This window comes from Sminthopsis crassicaudata, chromosome 3 (genome assembly GCF_048593235.1).
Source record: "Sminthopsis crassicaudata isolate SCR6 chromosome 3, ASM4859323v1, whole genome shotgun sequence".
Classification (NCBI taxonomy): Eukaryota; Metazoa; Chordata; class Mammalia; order Dasyuromorphia; family Dasyuridae; genus Sminthopsis; species Sminthopsis crassicaudata.
The window spans coordinates 526,299,190-526,319,629 of NC_133619.1; the positions used below are offsets into that span (position 1 = coordinate 526,299,190).

Genomic DNA, 20,440 nt, shown 5'->3' on the forward strand with positions numbered 1-20,440 from the left:
AGCTATTATTTGGTAGTATCAAAACCCCATCCATTCCTCTCCTTTCTTTGATCTTCTCTTTATCTGTAACATAACTAAAAATTGCCTTTTCAGATTTTTTTGGTAGTACTTAGTTTCCCTTGACAGACAGTTCATTCTGAAGTTCACACCACACTTTTGTGTTTATCCTATTACCTGAATTTACTTCCATTATCTTTTAAAAATCTAAATCAGATGTAAATACCATGTACATCCACATTGTACTCTTTAGACAGCTCTCCTTTGTCTCTCTAACTAGTTACATTTTTTTTCCTTGCATCTTTAGAATTTCATTTTTAAGCCATGATCCTAAGCTCAAGGTTTATGTGAACTAGGTTTGGGAGATGTTTCTCACAAACCATTCTTTGACAATATCCCCCTACCCAAGTTACCTACCCTTAGGAACATTAGATTTTATGTTTAGGTCTGCATACATATGGGGGGAAAGAGTCTTCAGCTTTCATAAGCAGATTGATGGCTCAGTAGATAAAGCACTTGTCCTGGAAGTTAGAAAAACTTAAGGTTCAAATCCTGCCTCATTCACTTCCTAGCTATTTGCTCTTGGGCAAGTCTCTTAATTCTTTTCTTCTTCCCTTTCTCCACTAGTAATATGGGAATAATAATAGCAACTCCCTCCAAAGGTTGTATGAATCAAATAAAATAATATTTGCAAAGTACCTGGCACCTAGTAAATGCTTAATAAATGCTAGTTCCTTCTTTATGGAAGCACTCAAATTAATAATGTTAATCACATACTGAAAATTTTCATTTCATCATACAGAAAATACGGCACACAAAATACTCACAAAATTCTATATACTCTTCTTCCTTCTCTGGTGATTGCCATCTTCCCCTAGAGACCTATATAATCCTGCAGACTTTCGCCACCACTTTGTAATTGTGACTCTCCTGGAAGGTAAACACATTTTAGGCTGTTAGAAAGAAAGACAGCCCTTCATCTTCTAAGGAGCCCTTTCTTTCCCAAAGGTCATATGTAATCTTCCAGATTAAAATTGCTACCATAACTTTGGGGTTCCTTCAAAAAACTTGAGGTTGTTAGAGAAAGATGTTTCTGCTCCATCCTTAGGTGAGCTCCACATCTACCTCCCAATGTATAGGGCTAACCTTATTTGGGTTTTCTTGAAAGGGAACTATTCCTAGAGAATAAGCCTTTTCCCTTTGGAATGCACAATGTAAAAATCTCAAAACAGTAATGAGGTCCAGGGGAGATCTTGCATTGTGGCTTCAAGTTACAAGATCAAGAGGGGCTTCTCACATGTGGTTTTGTCCCTTTTCAGGTCCTCTGGACTAAGGGTCACATGCTTATTTTTGTTCTTTCTAAAAAGAAAGATGGCTCGATTCAAAAACTTGGTGTTATTTAGGACAAATCCCATTCCTTTCTCCAGAAAGAGGATTCCCAAAGTGCTTGTGACTGCCTCCAATAGTACCTCTCCAAAATGAAACAATGTCCTCATGAGGGTGGTTCAAATAAGCAGCTTTAACTACTCCCACAGGATAGTTAACTGTAACAAAATCAATCAGTCAAAGAATTTGTTATGTGCCAGGCACTATGCACTACTGTAGTAGAAGGCAAAAACAGTCCCGCTCTTAAGAAGCTCTACTGGCAGAGACAACATGAAAATATACAAGATACAAAAAAAGTAGATTAAAAAGTGATATCAAAGGGGAAAAGCATAAAAGGTTAAAGGGACCTGCAAAGGTCTTCTACAAAAGATTTTATCTTGAAGGAAGTAAGTAAAGATAAGGAAAGAGACCAGTATGTGTATGGCCAAAACATAGGGGAATGGAGCATCACATATGAAAAACATGTTGCAAATAAGCAGGTGTAACTGAAATATTCAGCTAATCAATGGGTGTCAAACATAAGAAGACTAAAAATATAGGCCAAATTGTTAAAAATGTTTAAGTGCCAATCAAATTATTTTTTATTTCTTTGATCCTGGAAGTAATAGAGAGCCATAGAAATTTGAAGAGTAGGGTGGAGGAGTAATAGACATCTTTACTTTTACATTAGCAGTTGAGTAGAGATAGATTGGAATAAGGAGACATTTGAACTAGATAGATCAACCAGCAGGTTATTAGAATAATCCTTCCAAGAGGCAATGCAGACCAGAATTAGGATGGTGTCTGCTTGTGAAGGTAGATATGACAAGATGTGACAAACAGATTGAAAAATCAGTGAAAGTGAGGAGTCAAAAATGGCACCAGGATGGAAAGCCTGAGTGATTGGAGTGATGGTATTGCTCTTAAAAGTAAAAACAAAAAAACAAAACAAAAAAAAAAAAAAAACCACATAAAGAGCAGCTAAATAGTCCAGTGGATAGAGTACCCACCCTGGAGTCAGAGGTATCTAAGTTCCAATGCTTAACACTTATTAACTGTGTGACTTTAGGCAAGTCACTTAACCACAATTTCCCTGCTTCAAAAAAGAATAAAATATTTGAGGAGAAGAGAACGTTTGGAGGGATTCCATTTTGGAAATGTTAAGCTGCCTGTAGGATTTCTGGTTTAAGATAAAGACAGAGGGTGATGAGGGACTAGGGTCAATAGAGATGGCGAATCATCTACATAAATGTGATCACTGAATTCATGGTAACTGAAAAATCACTAAGTAAGATGTTACTGCAAGGAAAACAAATCAAAGCCTAGGCCAGAGCCTTGAAGGACATCCACAGGAGAGGGTTATAACATGAGTTAAAATATAGCCAAAAAGATTTAGGAGAAGTCAGCTAGGTGTGAGAGAGCAGTGTTCCAAAAAAACAGAAGCAAATGTCTAGAGAGAACATAGGAGAGGAAAGAATGATCATCTATGTTAAATACTACAGTGATGGCAAGAAAGATAAGGCCCGAGAAAATGTTATTATATTCAGCATGAAGAGATCGATTGGTAACTTTAGACATGGCTGTTGCAATCATATAATAATATGGCTGCAAGCCAGGCTGCAGAGGCTTTTAGAAAAGAGTGAGCGAAAAAGGAGGTGTCTAGTGGAGCTGATTTTCTTAGTGAATTTAATTGAGAAGGGGAAGAGAGATATAGGATGAAGGTTAGGAGGTACATAGGGAGAGATATAAAGATGAAAGTCATATTCTTCCCCTTCCCCCCCAAAAAAGGATAGTGGGATCAAGTGACAGATTAATTTTTTTTAAACAAAAGATCTTATATTCATCCATCTTTTTCTCACTACATTGCAACCATCTCAGTCCAAACCTTCAGCAGCTACAATAACCTCCGAATAGGTGTTCCTGCATTAGTCTCTCCTATCACACAGCTACCAATTAATATTCCTAATGCATAGGTCTGACTTTGTCACTTCTTTGGTCAAAAAGCTCCCATGCCTCCCTATTCTTTTTTAAATAAAATGCAAAATAAAGTTATCTCTTCTATATCACAGAAGTTAGGGGTGTGGTGCCTCGACAATTATGTGGGAAAAGCCACATAAAATTTTTGGCACTACCTCCATACCAGAGAAGTATGAATTTTTTTCTTTCTTTTTTTTTATGGGGTACTTACAGCATCTTACTGTAAAATTTGGAGTCAGTACTTTAGCCATAGGCTATATTATACAATACTATATGTGTATGTACATGTGTGTATGTATGTGTGTGTGTGTGTGTAATATATTTCTGAGTTTCTAAACTTTTTCTGTGTCATCTTCTAGCCTTTGTGTATTGTCTACAGCTTTCACAAAACTGCCAAAAAAATTTCCATTCACTTTCTTATGCAATCCTCAATATATCAAAACCTCGATGGGGAAACTCTCAAGATAGAAGGGATCACTTTGTTCTGCATTTAGAGCACTTCACATTCTGACTCCAGCCTAGATTTCCAGATTTAATGTGACTCCTCATTCACTCTAGTTAAACTTTTTGAAAAGTGTATAATTTGATATTTATTTACCTATTTAAGGTAGATTTTTTGCCTTCTCTTTTCCTTTTGATTAGATCTTTAAGTCATAAGACAATTATTTTTCTCATCTCTCATTAGGTACATTATATCCAAGGCCCAAAGCATATCATTTCTAATATTTTACACTGAGTTCTAGAAATGCAAATCATGTTCTAAAACTCTTATCTTTGATATCATCTATTCACCTCCCAAATCTACTTTTCTTTTCCTAAACTCCTTTCTTCTGATGGAGGAGCTTCTTTTAACCATGGTCTCCTCTGCTTGATGAATTCTTTCTAGAAATGTCAATAGATGAAATTCCCACATCATTCATGCTCCCATCTCATCCAGCTCAGCTCCTGCCCTCCACTACCCCACTGCTTTTCAGTTTATTTTTATGTATTGTCTTCTCTTATTAGAATGTAAGTTTCTTGAGAGGCAGGGACTATATTCCTTTTTTTACTTACATTTACATTTTCAGTGCTTAGCACATGGCAAGTACTTAATAAGTGCCTAATTCATAAATATTTTTGTACATATACATCCTTTTCCTCTTTCTTTGATCTCTTTGCTGTATGAGTCTACTACTGGTATTGCTGAATCAAGGCTATGCATGATTCAGAAATTTTTTAAGTATGATTCCAAATTGCTTTCCAAAATGGCTGGACCAAATCAAGACTTCATCAACAATGCATCAGTATATTTGTTTTCCTATAACCCTTCCAAATATTCATTATTTTTTTTTCTTTTTGTCACTTTTGCCAATATGGCAAGGGTGAGACAGAATCTTAATTACTTCAGTTTGTATATCTCTAATTAGTTGTTCTGTTTTGAATATTATGCCTTTTTATGCCTATTGAATTCCTGTCCATCCTTTAAAACTCATTTCAAATGTCATTTTTTCCATGGAGTAATGTCTTTTCATTCTATTTTAATTCACATAATACCTTGCTTGGATCATTCTTATGCATGTGTTCTTTTGTATTATAATTATCAATATCTATCTGCATTACATTCCCCTACTAGATTATATGCATGTGGTGTACTTCACTTAAATTTTGTACATCTTCCAATGTCGAGTACCATAATCTACATATAACAGGTATTTAATATATGCTTTTTGATTCCCTTTCTCCTTTCCTTCTCTAGCCTAGTTGCCTCAAGAAGATCTTCTAACATATAGCACATTTATTTATGAGCCATAAAATAATCCTAATCATAACTAGTAAGTGTAAGCCAATTGTGTCTATATTAAGGAAAAAGAAAGCAGTCAACTTTGAAGTAAAATTAGATATAAATTTAAAAAATGCGTCATAAACTTCTGACACTCCAAGAATTCTCCAAAACATTTAGAATAGTCCTTCAACATTTCAAGAAAAAAAAAAGTCTTTCCCTACCTCTCTCCTCAACCTCTTTTCTTTAAACCTTTAGGTACCAGCATTTAAAATAAATATAAAAGTAACATTTTTATTTAATGTTTTCTTCCTGTTAAGTTTAATTCTTAGGCAACGAGGTGGCCTGTGTAGACAGAGTGTCGGGCCTGAAATCAGGAAGACCTACATTCAGATCAAATCTCAGACATGCTTGCTATGTGACTTTAGTCAAGCTCTTACCCCTCTCTCAGTTTCCCTAACTGTAAAATGGAGATAATCATAGAATCTACCTTAGAATGTTGTTACAATTCGATAATGTTTGTAAAGTGCTTAGCATGGTACCTGACATGTAGTAGATACTGTATACATGTTTATTCCCTTACTTACTACGTCAAAATATTATTTTCTATTTTTAAAATTTTTTCAAAAAGGACTGTTTTATTACATTATAGATTAAAAATAACAAGAAGAATATGTGTGCCAACTACCAGACAAGTATCTTAACACAGATTCAGAAACGTTGAAGATTTCAAGAACTCACTACAAAAAACCCATGACAATAAAGTAAATTAGTATGATTGAATGTAGAGTTAATATTTATACAATGCATAAAGATTTTCAAAATGAAGGTTTCTCCTAGCAGAATGGACAAATGAAAAAAATTTGTTCCAAAGTTCATGAAAGCTGCTGAAGCAGGTGCTCTAGAATGCCTAGGGTTTGATCAGATGTGAAAGACAGTAAGGTTATCCACTGAATCCATGGCCATCACCAGTCACGTTGACTTTTTTTGCCACTGAATTTCAACGACTGGCAGAGATTGAGGCTGATGACTTTGAGCTGCTATCCCTAACCAAAATCTAATTTACACAGGAGTTAAGACATTCTTTTCCTGATATTATTGGTTCTCTTCAAGAATTAAAGTCTAAGCACAAAATTGGTAAAGTACTTTAAAAATATTATCTCATTTAATCCTCACCACCATCCTGGGGAGGTAGGTGCTGCTATTGTCTTCATTTTACCATTGAAGAAGTTAAAAGCCCATCCAATTATTAAGTCACTATAGTAGGATTTGAATCTGGGGCTTTTTTATTTCATCTGGCATTCTATCCACTATCACCTAACTGTCCTACAAAAAACAGACAAACAAACAGAAAAAGTATAATCAAGGAGAATAATGGAAACAAATCCACTCAGCCCCAGTTAGAATAAGGTATCCCACTGAAACCATCTGGCAATAAGAGTACCTTTTCCTCCCAACCAGTAAAATCTGATGAGTTTTTATATGGTTCTTATCTGGTTCTAGGCATTAGGAGAAGAGAGAAGAGACCTGGATCTAAGAACTAGTAGTGACTTATGTCAGTAGAGGAAGGAAAAATTCCAGGAAAATTAGTGGCTAATTTATATTCACGCCTTCAATCTCAATATCTGTAGGAAAGGGTGAATGTAGATGCTGGTCTTACTCTAATATAATATCTTGCTTGTCATAAATTCCTGAGTTTCCCCAGGGTTCTTCATTTAGTGGGTCAATGAAACTTATTACATTCATCATATGTCCCTTAACCTCTATCAGCCTCATAATCACATCTGAAATAGTTTACAAAGTTGTTCTGAGAGTCAGAGAGAACCCTGATTAAGGGAGAGGCTAGAAAGTCAGGAAGTAAGATTCCAGAAATATGAATTTCTTAAGCAGAAAGAATAGAAGCAGGAAGCAAAATCTGTTACCAGAAAATAGTATTAATTAGCAGATGAAGAGATGTGTGTGGTATAGGATATAAGAGCGGGAATGTGATGGTAAATGTTTAAGAACAGGTTCTTCAATAAACGAATAAGTGAACGAATGGATGAATCTAAAACACACTTTTAAATTTAATCTGCATTATTAACATTTTCTTCATCACTTTTTAAAGTGTAAACAATCAACAAAACAATATATCAAGCCCCAGTTTGTAGTATTTGACAATCTCTGAGATGTAAATACACTGAAAATGTAAGAGTTGGGTCCGGAGAAAGTATTTGAGCTGGCTATAGCTTATGCAAGAGTGCTTTGAGTTTCACAAGATTCCAGGACAATTTGCTGTCTGTGACTTCTTGCAGGTGCACTATCATGGATGAGGTCAGCCCCACCTACCAACATTCACTAAATCAGCATCTGATGAATAGCTTTCCCCCTAAACAGTAGCATTAGCTTTAGAGAAAACAGCAGTGTTTAAGTGATGTCAGACAAAGAAAAATTGAAGTAGAATGAGATAACTGGGAAAAACAAAACAAACAAAACCAAGGCTACCAAAATAATCCTTTCCCTCCCCACCCCCCTTATTTTATTGATAGGGAAACTGAAGTGTATAAAGTTTAGGTAACTTTATTAGATATAAGGTTTGTTGTTGTTATTCAGTCATGTCTCAGTCTCTGTGACCCCATGGGCCAATCCTGTCCATGGAGTTTTTGTTTGTTTGTTTGTTTGTTTTTAGCAAAGATGCTGGAGTGGTTTATCATTCCCTTCTTCTGGATTAACACAGGTTAAGTAATTTGCCCAAGATCACATAACTACAAAGTGTCTGAGGACAGATTTAAATTCAGATCTTCCTGACTCTGGGCCCAATGCATTATCCACTAAGCTACCCAATTGCCTCCTCAGTATAAGACTAGTTCACCTGCTCATCCCTGACTCTACCGCTGATTTTTTTATTCTTTAAATATAGATCATAGCTGATGATCACTACAGAGTGAAAAAAAGTAGAACTAAAATTTACAGGATGGTTTTTTTTTTAATGTGATTTCATCAGTTTAAGAAATTGTAGGTATGATTTTTATAAAGCCTTCTTGTACACTGAGTGACTGAATGACTTACCCATAGTGGAAGTGAATATATGCATCAGTGGCAAGACAAACTATGTCTCCCTTTACATAAAGCTGACCCTATAATTTTTAACCAAGTTCCATCTCTTAGCAACAGTTTCTAGACTCTAAGGTCTTTTCTAGATCTCACACCATTTTTTTTTTCTTTTTACTCATTGAGGGAGAAGTGAGAGAAAGAAAAAATAGAATTTTTTAATTGAAAAAAAGATTAACTTAAAATTTTAAAGGAGGTTGGCATCATTCAATCAAAGATTTTTAAGAGAAAAAGGAATTAGGTTAACTATATGATATAAAAGGGGGGAAAGCATCAAATCAAGTGAAGATTTTTTTTAAGATAGATAACTAACAATGCATTTTTAAAGTCATTATAGAAGGACAAAGTTCTGGGGAGTGAAGGATCCTTGGCCAACAATTTGGTTTCTGATGTATGCAATAGACTTGAAAAGACTGTGTGGTCTGTGATCCTTCCTTGGTTTAATAGATGGGGCTTTTCTGGGGAGTTTTTCTCTTGTTATACTCCAAGGAAAGCACAACTTTTTGTCTTCAACCAAGCTTTGCTCTAACTTTGGTTGCTTCCTGCTAGAAGTCTGTTACTTGGGTTTCCCAGTTGTAAATGTTCTGGAACATTTCAATTTTGTTTCAAAATGTTCCTGATGCATCCTGCCTATGTTCCACTTTGAGCATCAACTTCCTTGACTGACCCTGTTGCATTTGTTTTCCAGTATGACCCCATCTTTCATGTAATCAGTACTATTGGGCAAAACTTTGTAAACTGTGGGTTTTGACTTCATATTGGATCACATAACTGAATGCGGGGGTCGTGAAAAATTTGGCAATGGTAAAAGACATCAAATATTCAACCAAGATTTAATTCTTTGTGTAAAAATAATCATATCAAACTCATTAGATACAAATTTGCTTTCATCTTTAATAAATAAGATTATATGTATACCAAAGAATTGTTTTAAAATTTTTTATGATTTATTATCAGTAAATATTTGATTTGTATATTTTATATATCTATATACCTGAGGTTATGTAAAAATTTCTCTATGAAGAGTGGCAAGTACAAAAAGTTTAATAAGTCCAGCTGTAGCAAACATATCTTCACAGTCTAGGAAAAAGCAGTTTGTCTATTAAGATTCCATTTTTATGCTCTCAGTTGGCACTTGGGAGGTGAGAGAAAAACTCTTATCAACACAACTCAAGACAGTTCAATTCCACAAACATTTATCATACATCTACTGTGTGCAAACAACAAAGAAGCACTGAAGAAGTTCAATGTTTATAAAAGCTACGGTCTCTACTCTCATGTAGCTTTCATTATATTAGGGTATAAAATTATTTTTACTAATAATAACTGATTTGTTGTTGTTGTTCAGTTGTTTTAATTGTGTTCTACTCTTTGAAACCCAATTAGGGGTTTTCAAGGCAAAGATACTGGAGTGGTTTGTCATTTTCTTCTCCCATCTATTTTTACAGATGAAGAAACTGAGGCAAACAGTATTAAGTGATTGCTCAGGTTTTCCTGACTATAGCCCTAGTACTCTATTCTCTGTTCCTCCTAACTCCCTGATAACTGATTTATAGAAGAACAAAACAACATGCTATACAACATCCAAGAGAAAGAAAGTTTCAAAACACAGGATAGAACATTTATCTTTGTAGCAATTTTCTTCAGGAATAGAATTTATTTTCAAATTTCCTATCAGAGCAGTTATCTCTGAAACATTCAAAGAAGAAAAATTGTAAATTAGTTTTTTCCAATCTCCAAGAGTATGTTATTGGCATCTTCCACCTACTTAACAAACCATTTAAAAAATTCTAATTATTTGTATATATGTGTACCTCCATCCTGACTGGATTATAAGCTTCATGAGAAGAGGAGCTTGTTTCTTACTTAATCATTATATTTCCACCAGAACTACCACCATGATCTTCAAGTGCTGAAAGTTTAGCAAATGTTTATTGAATCTGCTTAAAAATAAAAATCAGCTGCTCAGTGAAATGAACAGAACCAGAAGATCGTTGTACACTTCAATGCTGTATGAAGATATATTATGATGGAAGTGGATATCTTCAACATAGAGAAGAGCCAACTCACTTCCAGCTGATCAATGATGGACAGAAACAACTACACCCAGAGAAGGAACATTGGGGACTGAATGTAAATTGTTAGCACTACTGTCTATCTACCCAGGTTACTTATACCTTCAGAATCTAATACTTAATGTGCAACAAGAAAATGGTATTTACACACATATATTGTATCTAGGTTATACTGTAACACATGTAAAATGTATGGGATTGCCTGTCATGGGGGGGGGAGGGAGGAGAGGGAGGGAGGGGATAATTTGGAAAAATGAATACAAAGGATAATATTATAAAAAATTATTCATGCATATATAATGTCAAAAAATTATAAATAAAAAAATAAAAATAAATCAACAAGAAAGCTGAATTTTTTGTAATTGTAGACAGAAAAAGTTGACTTTGACAATAAAATTCTATTTTCTTATTAAAGTTCAGAATTTAAGAACAAATTTTCTGCTGAAATGCCTCCATATCTAAAAGAATCATCTAACAGACTTTGTGATTTAGGAAAACAATCGAAATATCTCCTGTGCCATTAGAACCTCCAAATTTCTTTCAAATTTCATCTCAGAGAACTAGTAGAGACCTTAGATTACAAAGGCCAAGCTTTCCACTGCATGGAGGGCCATCTCCAGCCATCCTGACCTATATCTTGCTGTTAGATCCAGATGGCTGAGGAGAAGCTTTGCACAGCCTTCTTTTAATTAAATCCAATTCACTTCCAACTTGGCATCACCTCCCTGAAGTCATGGTCCTCTTTGAGAATGAAAGACAAATAACAACAGCTGCCACTTGCAATCAACACTTCTCTAGGTCTCTTTTAGATCTCTCCCTCACATTAATCTGTATTTACTATTATTAAAAAAAATGACGTTGTATTTAGGTTTACATATTTCTTTCCGCTGTCAATCAACCAACATTTATTAATTTCCTACTTTGTTCCAGGAGCAAAGGCAAAAGACGCAATAGTGCCTCATTTCTGGGAAATTACATTCTATTGGGGGACTCCAAATACTTTTATGCTGAGTCAGATTCCTTTAATGTTCCAAAATCTAACCTTGAACTCAGGTCATATTAACTATGAAGCCAAATCTCTATTTATTATATCAGATTGTTTTGATGCTTAGTAACTGCTTGAGTCTGGGCAGTTTGCCTCAGTTTCTTCATCTGTAAAATGAGGCAGAGAAGGAAATGATAAGCTTCTCCAGTATCTCGAGGTCCTGAAGAATCAGAAGCATTTGAACAACAACAATCACTGTGAAGTCTTGGGGCACTGATCCTCAAGAAAAGCGACTGCGGAAATAGTTTCCAATCTAAAATAAAAGGTAATAGTGACCATAACCAAATGGGCAAGAGTCTGTGAGATTGTAAAGCACGGACAGAGGAGCAAAATAATAATTAATTAATTAATTAATTAATTTAAATTTTAAAAAAAAGGACGGAGGAGCAGCGAAAACTCCCGAAGCCTGAGTAAGGCACAGGTTTGTGGAAAGCATGTAAAGCCTACTTGAAACAATGAAGTGTGGACCCGAGATTAAAATGGGCTGGAACATTTTCTCTGCGTCATTTCCACAATCAGTAGTTTTGAGGTGTGGTGGTTTTGTGGGTTTGGGGTTTTTTGTTTGTTTGTTTGTTTGTAGACTGTTCAAAGTTGGAACAGGGCCAGCACAGACCTATTCTCATGAAACCTGGCCTGGTAAGTTTATTAGCCTAAGGCTGCAGGAACTTGGGTTCCTATCTTTATTTCAACCAGAAAGACAGCCGGCCAGCAACCTGTTACGGTCTTGCCCTTCCTGGCCTCAGAAAGCCAGGATTCTGCGGTACAGTCTCAGAGAAAGCTATTTCCCAATTACCAGAAAGCGGTGACTCAAACTGCAGCGGGTCTCCGCCCTAATCCCGAGATCCCCTCCCCTCTCTTCGGCTCGTTCCCTTCCCTCGAGTTCCGTGGTGACCTTGAGAAAACATGCCGGAATGGAGGTGGGCAGGAAGTTGTGATTTCAGACCTGCCATCTGATAAAGGCTTCCACTTATTGTAGCTTTCGCGATAGCGACCCCCGCTTCAAAGCGCCATCTCAGGCAGAAATTTCCTGAGGCCCTTGGGCGTTCGGAGTGCCCACGTGCGGGTGCCCTCCGAGAGCACGCCTCCTTTATGCAAACGGGGCAGGGGCGCGGATGGATGTCCACAAATGCCAGTCAGACTTGCCAGAGCAAGTAACGTTTTCGATAGCCCAGGACGATCCCATAGCCTTCCCCCATTTGCTCAGGGATCCGCAGTTTGCAAAGTGGGAGGGAGGGGGCTCTCCGCAGAGAGCCCCATTCCCCGCCAGCAGAATTCCGCCAGCTCCCTCGGGTGGGTGCGCTGGGTGGTTTCTTTTTTAGTAAGGAAGCTCCTCGGGAGGGGCGGGGGTCCTCTCGGGGAAGGGGAGGGGGCGGGCACCAGGAGCTCTTCTTGGGGCACAAAGCGTCTGCTCCTCGGGAGATGGACGAAATCAGTTGGGCGCTTAAAAGAGTGGAGCGGGTCGACGGCTGGCGCCCGGAGCCTGGGTGCCAGGAGCGCGTGCGGGGCCTCGGACACGGAGGGCTGGGGGCAGGAAGGGACCGGGCTGCGGGGCGGGCCCCGGGAGGGGGCGGGCCCAGGGGCGGGGCCCGGCCGCGGCGCTGGTCCGCTCCTGCTGCAGCGTTTGGATTCCCTCTCGCTAGCCGCGGAGCCGAGTGCGGTTGTCTTTACATGGCCCCGACGGGAGGCCCGCAGGCTGGGGTGGCTGCCCCCCGGCGTGTGCCTTCACCGAGCCCCGGGCCCTAGGCTCCCCTGCGCATCCCGCTCCCCTCCGCCCGCCTTTCCCGAGAGGACATGACCGCGTAGCTCCCCGCGCCAGGGCTGGGATTTGCTTGGGATTTTCTTCATGGAAGCGATGTCCCCCCAGCAGGAGACTCTGGGGGGGCAGCCAGGGCGCTCCTCTTCTCTGACTGGGGAGTCCAGGACCGCGGCTGACACGGAGAGCAAGAAGGTGAGGACCTCGAGCTGTCGGCCCCTCTGCCCTGCGTGCTTCTCCGCGCCCCCGGGAAAGCGCCCGCGGAAGCCCTCCGTGCGGCGGGAGCCGGGACTTCTCATCCGTGAGGAGGGGCCCCAGTCCGCGGCCCTGGGACCCTCGGCCCCGTTCTGTGCCTCTGCCCTGCTCCGAGCCTTTACTTTTCCTCGCGGGTTCACCCCCTGTTTGCCCTGCATCCCCCGCCTTTTCACCGGTCTTCCAAGTCCCTTTCCCGTTTTATCCGGAGCTCATCTCCTCCATCAGCTGCCCCTACGAGCTGCAGCTCCGAGCCCTGTATTCCGGGGCAGAAACTTGGGATCGGGCCGGGAGGTGACCCCCCCCATTTTTGCCTGCGAGACTCCCCGCCTCCCGGGGTCCTTCCCCTGCACGGCTCTTTAATCGCGCTCGGTTACCCGGTCTACTAATCTGTTTCCCGCAGCTCCCCGCCCTGGCCCCGGCTAATCACAACGCGTTCCTCCCCGAGTGCGGCGTTAGAGGATCGCCTTTGGGGTGTGATCCCGTCTCCATTCTTCACCTTGCCCGGTTGGATGTCTTCTGCGATGTTTTCATCAGCGTCCGCCGCCTTCCCCGTCCCCCCGCCCCGACTTCGGCGCAGTGCTGAGCTATACCGTCTCTGGGAGAGGGTCGGAGGGCTGGGGAGGCTTCGGGCGCCCCGCGGCCCCTCCGGCCGCTCGGTGGGGGACTCAAAGTTGCTCCTCCGGTCTGCGGTTGGATAACCCGAGGTCAGAATTGACCGCCCGCTTAATTGGGGGCGGCTTCCGCGGCCCTTCGCCTTGTTCTCGGGTTTCCCGCCCCCAGCCCCCAGTCCGAGATGGCCTTATTCGGGGGAAGACGTCTCTCGTGCGGGTCTGGGGAGGGAGGCGCGTGAGGGCCAGGGCCGGGGGCAGCGAGTGTCCAGGCTGATTCCGGAGGACCCGCACAAGTTGTAGCGTTTTATTCCTCTAAACAGTGGCAGTGCAACGCGATCATTTCTGTCTGTCATATTCACCTGGAGCCGTTCCCAAAGCAAGTGCATTTTAGCTAGATCTCCCTCGCTAGACTTGTAGAGATTGATTCCTTAGAGTCTGCGTTTCAAACGGACAAAACCATTCCGTTCTTTGGGCATTCTAGTTTTAGACTCAGGTAACCCATCGGAATATTGATTATCCTAATCATAACTTGCAGTAGTTCACATTTACATTGTCTTTTAACGCCAGAAGTGAGATGCAAAAAAAAAAAAAAGTCCTTGAAGAATCGAGTTCCCGAGGGAATTCTGCAGACTGCTCAGCAGGTCCAGATCTCGCTGTCCTTCATAAATCTTCCCGACCGGGTTCTCTCAAGTTGCAGGGAGAGCTCCTTAGGAAAAGCGTGCATCGGTTTTCTTTCTTGGATGGTTCTAGAAGTGTGTGGCCCCTTCTCTGCCCGTGGGAATAACGGGGCTGGGGAACACGAAAGCACACAACCCTTAAGGACTGGCTGTCTGGACTGCGGGGCTCTATAAGGCTAGAACGGTGTGACTGCAGCCAGACACCTTGGCTCACTGTCAGAGCATTTCGTGAGGATGATGATGTATCTCCTGTAAGGCAGGTATGCAGGTTCATTCCAGGCGCAGAAGGTTTCCGGGTGCTTTTGTTTTTCTTGGGGGCTGGAGGGAGGGAAGGGCAGTCCTGATGTGTGATTTGAAGGCAGTTTTGGGAGTTGGCGGGGGACCGGATTTGAGAATGCTAGATCTGTTAGCAAATTGCCTGACCTTGGGCAAATTATTTTACCCTAGTTGACCTCAGTTTCCTCATTGAAATGAGGGGGTGGGACTTCAAGGTCCAGGACTTTGTCAGTGTCCCAGCTCTAAATCTTGGTACTGGGAATAACTTTGCCAAATGTAGAGTCGGCTAATCATTTGGTAATCAGGTGTCTCAATCCGGGGAAATACAATAATGAGGATTGGGGGAGGGGGCATCGTGGTACAGTGGAGAGAGCACTATCTTGGGCTGAGAGAACAGGTTTCAGATACTACATCCAATAGCTTGCTGTGTGACCTTGGACAAGTCACACCGGGCTCTAACTTACCTGCCTTCGAGACCTGTATAATGAGGAAGATGAATAAGATGATCCCTCGGGTACCTTCCAGCTTGTCTCCATGATTCTGTATTTGATTTTTCCCCTTCTGCCAAGACTATTTTTATAATTTGTCAAGTGAAGGAAAGACCCATTTATTTTCTTCCATATTCTTTTAAAATCTTCCTTGTCTTGTTCCTTTAAGGTATTGACCCTGCCTCCTTTACAAGCCTTTAACACACTGCTACATCCCTACTCTGCTGGTCCCAACCTCTCCTTTTTTCCCCTTCTCCTTATCTGAAAGGAAGTAATTTTGAATGACCTGGACATTTCTGATCATAACAAGCTTGCTTATCCTAAATGCATATTGGAAAGAGAACTGTTTCACTTTGAGTTATGTGTGCCTGTAGTTTTAGACTGATGAATAATGATAGAAAGGGTCACCTGGATATTTCTGAATGTTGAAATCTTAGCTCTTGAGGACTAGAGAAAAGGAAAGAGTCAAGATAGATGTCACAGAAAAATACTGCACAGGGATGCAAGAGACTGAGCTCTTTGCCTGCTACTGGCTAGTCTTGCCACCTTAGGTGAGTCACTAACCTCTGGATCTAAGTTTCTTCATCTCTAAAATGGTTTGATGTCTCAGAATCTAAGTCAGATCATCCAGGACAGCCTTCCAAACCTGAGCATGATCATTAGATGCAACCTTGGGTGCCATTGAGAAAATAGGTACATCTCAAGAAACTCCCAATGTTTTTAGGCAATGACTGTTGTTGGAATGGTACAGCGCCTGTCTTTGTTGTTGTTATTTGCCCTTCATTCTCATAAGAGACCATGACTCCAGGGAGGTGATGCCATGATTTGCAAGTGAGTTGGTTTTGGAGGGCTAGGCAAGGTCACCAGCCTCACTTTCCCTTTTGGAACCATCTGGTTTAGAGGAAACACATAGATCGGGATGATCTTGCCCTTTTTAAGCCCAGGTCTTTAATAGGTCTCAGTTTGACTAAGACAATATCCTTCAGTGATTAATGCTGTCGTAGAGAACAAGAAATGCTTGTAGAATAGTCTTCTGAAGGACTCCTTAAGAGTCAGCATTAATATGGATATAAAAATTCCTAGAATCATAGTTTTGCAAAGGGAAGGGACCTTAGAAATCTTTAATCCTATCCTTTATTTTCTAGTGGAGAAAATCAAGGCTATAAGATAAGAAGTTGATTTACCCACTGTCTCACAAACAGTTGTAAAGCCATCATTTGAACCAAGTTACTTCATAGTATCTCTCTGACTTTTGATATATGTGTTTAAAAAAGAAAAGAAAAGGTATTCTCATTTCATTTTATCTATATTTCATATGATGATATAATAGCTAGCATTTATATAGGGTGTAATACTTCACATTTTTACATATGTGTAATAGGTCACATTGAGGCAGATAGGTGCTAGGCCTGGAGTCTGGGAGATCAGAATTCAAATCCTGTCTCAGGCACTTGTTAGTTTTATGACCCTGGGCAGGTCATTTAACCTCTATTTGCCTTAACCCACTGGAGAAGGAAATGGCAAACATTATTTTTGGCAAGAAAATCCCACATCCAGTGGACATAATTAAAAAACAACAATAATACATCTTATTACATATTATCTCAGTTGATTGTCACAACAACCTTGTGGCTTAGGTACTATTAATATTCCCATTTTACAGATGAGAAAACTGAGTCTTTCCCAATGTTACGAAGCTAGCTTTTGAAATTTTTGAACTCTGGGTGTAACTGACTGCAACTCTGACAATTCTATCCATTGCACCACCACCTAGCTGCTTAAGTCACGCCCAGTGACTTGCTAGGAAATGTGAGCTTTGAAGTCTGTGACTGAAGATTTGAATATCAACTCTAGGACTAGCTTTATGCACTTGGGCTGATAACTTAGTCTATTTGGGCTTCATTGATCTAATCTTGAAAACTACAGAAGAATGCCTGCAATCTCCTGCCTTACCTGGTAGGTTTGTTGTGAGGAAAGTGCTTCATAACCCTTAGTTGTTGAGAGTACCTGAGGAAATCCTCACATTTATACTCCAAAATTATACTCTGAAATAATTATACTCTGAAATTAGATGGAGAAGCCAATTAGAACTAGTTCCTTCTGAAAAGGGTTTGTGTTCGATTCCAAAACAATCTGAATCCTGACCTGTCAGTGTTGATTGAAAGCTACTCATTTTTCTTTAATTTTCTTCTTTAAAGGAGCTAAGAAAGATAGCTAAGCCAAAAAATGATGCTAAAATAGCTCTAACATTTTGAAAGCTGAATAAATCTACTAGCAGCAAAAAGAGTCTAAATGTAGCAGCTGCAATTGTACCCTTTATTTCTGATTTTGCTGCCCACGCTTCCCAAATCAAACTATGTCTGGAGGCATGTACTGCTGAAACTCCCCTAGATCCAGGTTTGACCTTGTGTGCCTCTTCTTTGCATGGCATGGACAGTCTAGGAAGGTTAGAGTAGAATTTGTTATTTGCTCTTGATTCTGAGAAAGGCTGTACTTATGGCTTAGATGGAACTGTACCAAAGAATGTAAATAAACCACTTAGGCTGCTGTCTCCTTGCATGACCATAGGCAAATTACTTGCTTCCTCAACTGTAAAATGGAGATAATTATAGCACCTACCTCCCTGGGTGGTTGTGAGGAACAAATGAGATAATATAAGCAGTCAGCTCACAGTAGGTGATTTCCAGGACACCCAAAGCAGCTGACACATAGTAAGTAATTTTTGGAACACTTTGTATTTTTCTTTCCTAGATTGCATGGGTAAACATAGTACATTGGCCAACATTCTTTAACCTGAAGGTGAGAGCCCCTGTTCAACAGAAGACTCTTCAGGAATAATGGAAGAAGTATTAAGTTGTAGTTTTTTATTTGGACAGTTAGTTTGCAACCTGATCTATTTGTTCTGTAAAGCAGCTTTACTATCTCCTCAAAGTAAAAATATTTATAGCTTAAAATTGCACTAAAGAATTTTGGGACACCCTGCATATAGCTAAATACAAGAGATACTATATCTATGTCTGTGTGTAATCTTGTGTATGGGAAATCTGGAAAGTAAAGTCTATCAATTGATGACATTTAATGAATACTTGGTTGTGTTTGAATTTTTGGAGAGAATGGAATATGTTACCTTTGTAACACAAAAGCAATTAGAGAAAGAGAAGCAAGTGAGCTCCTAGGGATAATGCAAGAAAGAGTCCAGTTAAAGGACTAGATATAAACTTCAAAACCGAACCAGGAAGTAAATCTAACTTTATGCTAAATCTCAAAGGGTGCATAATTACAGAAATACATATTTCCTCCCTATGAACTACTTTGGATGAATCCTAAAAGTTTTTGTCTCACTTTTATATTTGTTTTTAAGGGGATAGAAAACAATTACATATGGAAATGTATTAAGGTAATTGCAACATAATAGAAATAAGTGTATTTGGAAGGAGACTTGATTTACAATCTGATCTGTCACTAATTCTTTAATTTTTAGCAAAATACTTCCCTTCTTTGGGGCTCAGTTTCCTCATTGATAAAGTAAGAGGATGGAATTGACTAGAAAACCCTTGAGGGCCTTCTAAGTGTTAACATTTCATGACTTTGCCTTTAAAAATGTATTCAAATGAATAAAAATTAACTTATTATAAACAAAGACAAAGGCCAAAGGGTAGGCGAGTTGTGGAGTAATCAGGATGTAGAGTTGTTATTGGGGACTGAGGAAAGAATAAGCATTTATATAATGCCTACTCTGCATTAGACACTGTGCTAAGTGCTTTTTATAAATATTATCTGATTTGATCCTCACAACTATAGGAAGTTCATACAACTAGAATAAACGTCCTGAGATTTGATTCTTAACTCCAGGGCCAGCACTCTTTCCACTGTGCCACCCAAAGAAATACTCCTGTCTATAAATAGTAAAAGATTCTAAGGCAGACAGTAGATTATTAAGGTAATTATGGGACATAGGTCCAGAGACCATCTGGACCAACTCCCCCATTTCACAGATGAGGAAATTGAGTCTCAGGGAGTTAAGCATCCTGCTCACTAGTCATCCGAAGGGTGCATGTCGGGAGTAGAGACTCCAACTTGTGTTTCACAGGTCTGATGACTTGTTTCTGGGCTCTTGAATATTATCTGATGCTGCTGTCATAAAAGTTGATTTTTTCATTAATTCATTTTACACTGAACAGAGAATTGGACTCTGAACTAGTAAGATTTGGCAAAAGTCTCATCTGATATGTACTGGCCAGGTGACCTCTACAAATCATTTAATTCTAACTGCTCTGGGCAGCTTTCTAAGACTGCAGAGAGGGTGCTAACCTATATTGATGGAAGGAAATTGTTCATCCAGGTGTTCCCAATTCCATTAAAATGGCAGGTTATGGTTATTCTTCACAGTAATTCAGGCTATCCCCAATACTTGGAATTTATTCCTTCTTTATCTTTACCTTTTGGAATTACAGGCATATATATATATTTAAAGCTGGAAGGGATTTTAGAGGTGATAAACCCCTCATTTGATGAGGAAACTGAGACCTGGAGAGACAAGATGACTTGCCCAAGAGAAGCAAAAAAATTGGAAACCAGAACCTATGCCTCCAAATCCAGCATGGTTTTTGTTTTTGTTTTTTACTACTGAACCATATTATGTCTTTTTTCATCCCTTAAGGTTCTATCAATATGTCACCTTCTGTGATTTCTGCAAGTGAAAATATTCTTTCCTTTTCTCTAGAGTACTCTGCCTGAGTCTTTCCTTTTACCTCCTGACACACAACTCTAACTAACTGTGCATGCCTCATACTTCTCTCAACTAGATTATAAGGTTCTTGATGGAATGGATGCCATTTACTTTTCATCTTTGTCTCCCTAGCAACTAGCACCCTGTTTTAACCCTGATGTGTTTCAAGTACTTTTCCATCTAATCTGTATATTAGCAAAAACTGTTAAGATACAGGTCAGCCAGGAGAGACCTGAGTTCAATTCCTATTTCTGATACTCATTAGTTGTGGTATCTTTCATACTAGGTTCTTGTGAAGATCTAATGAGGTAATGTATGGAAAACTGCTTGCCACCTTTAAATT

At 39.6% G+C, this 20,440-nt stretch overlaps 1 protein-coding gene across 1 annotated transcript in view; it reads left to right on the forward strand.

Moving 5' to 3' along the window:
- The first annotated feature begins 12,925 nt into the window (after window positions 1-12,925).
- The window catches only part of ARHGAP20 (Rho GTPase activating protein 20), a 157,827-nt gene continuing 150,312 nt past the window's right edge, over window positions 12,926-20,440 (forward strand). Inside the window, exon 1 of the mRNA XM_074304311.1 lies at window positions 12,926-13,256. Coding sequence (XP_074160412.1) covers window positions 13,152-13,256 — 105 coding nt within the window. The 5' untranslated portion in view covers window positions 12,926-13,151. The remainder of the gene's footprint in view (window positions 13,257-20,440) is intronic.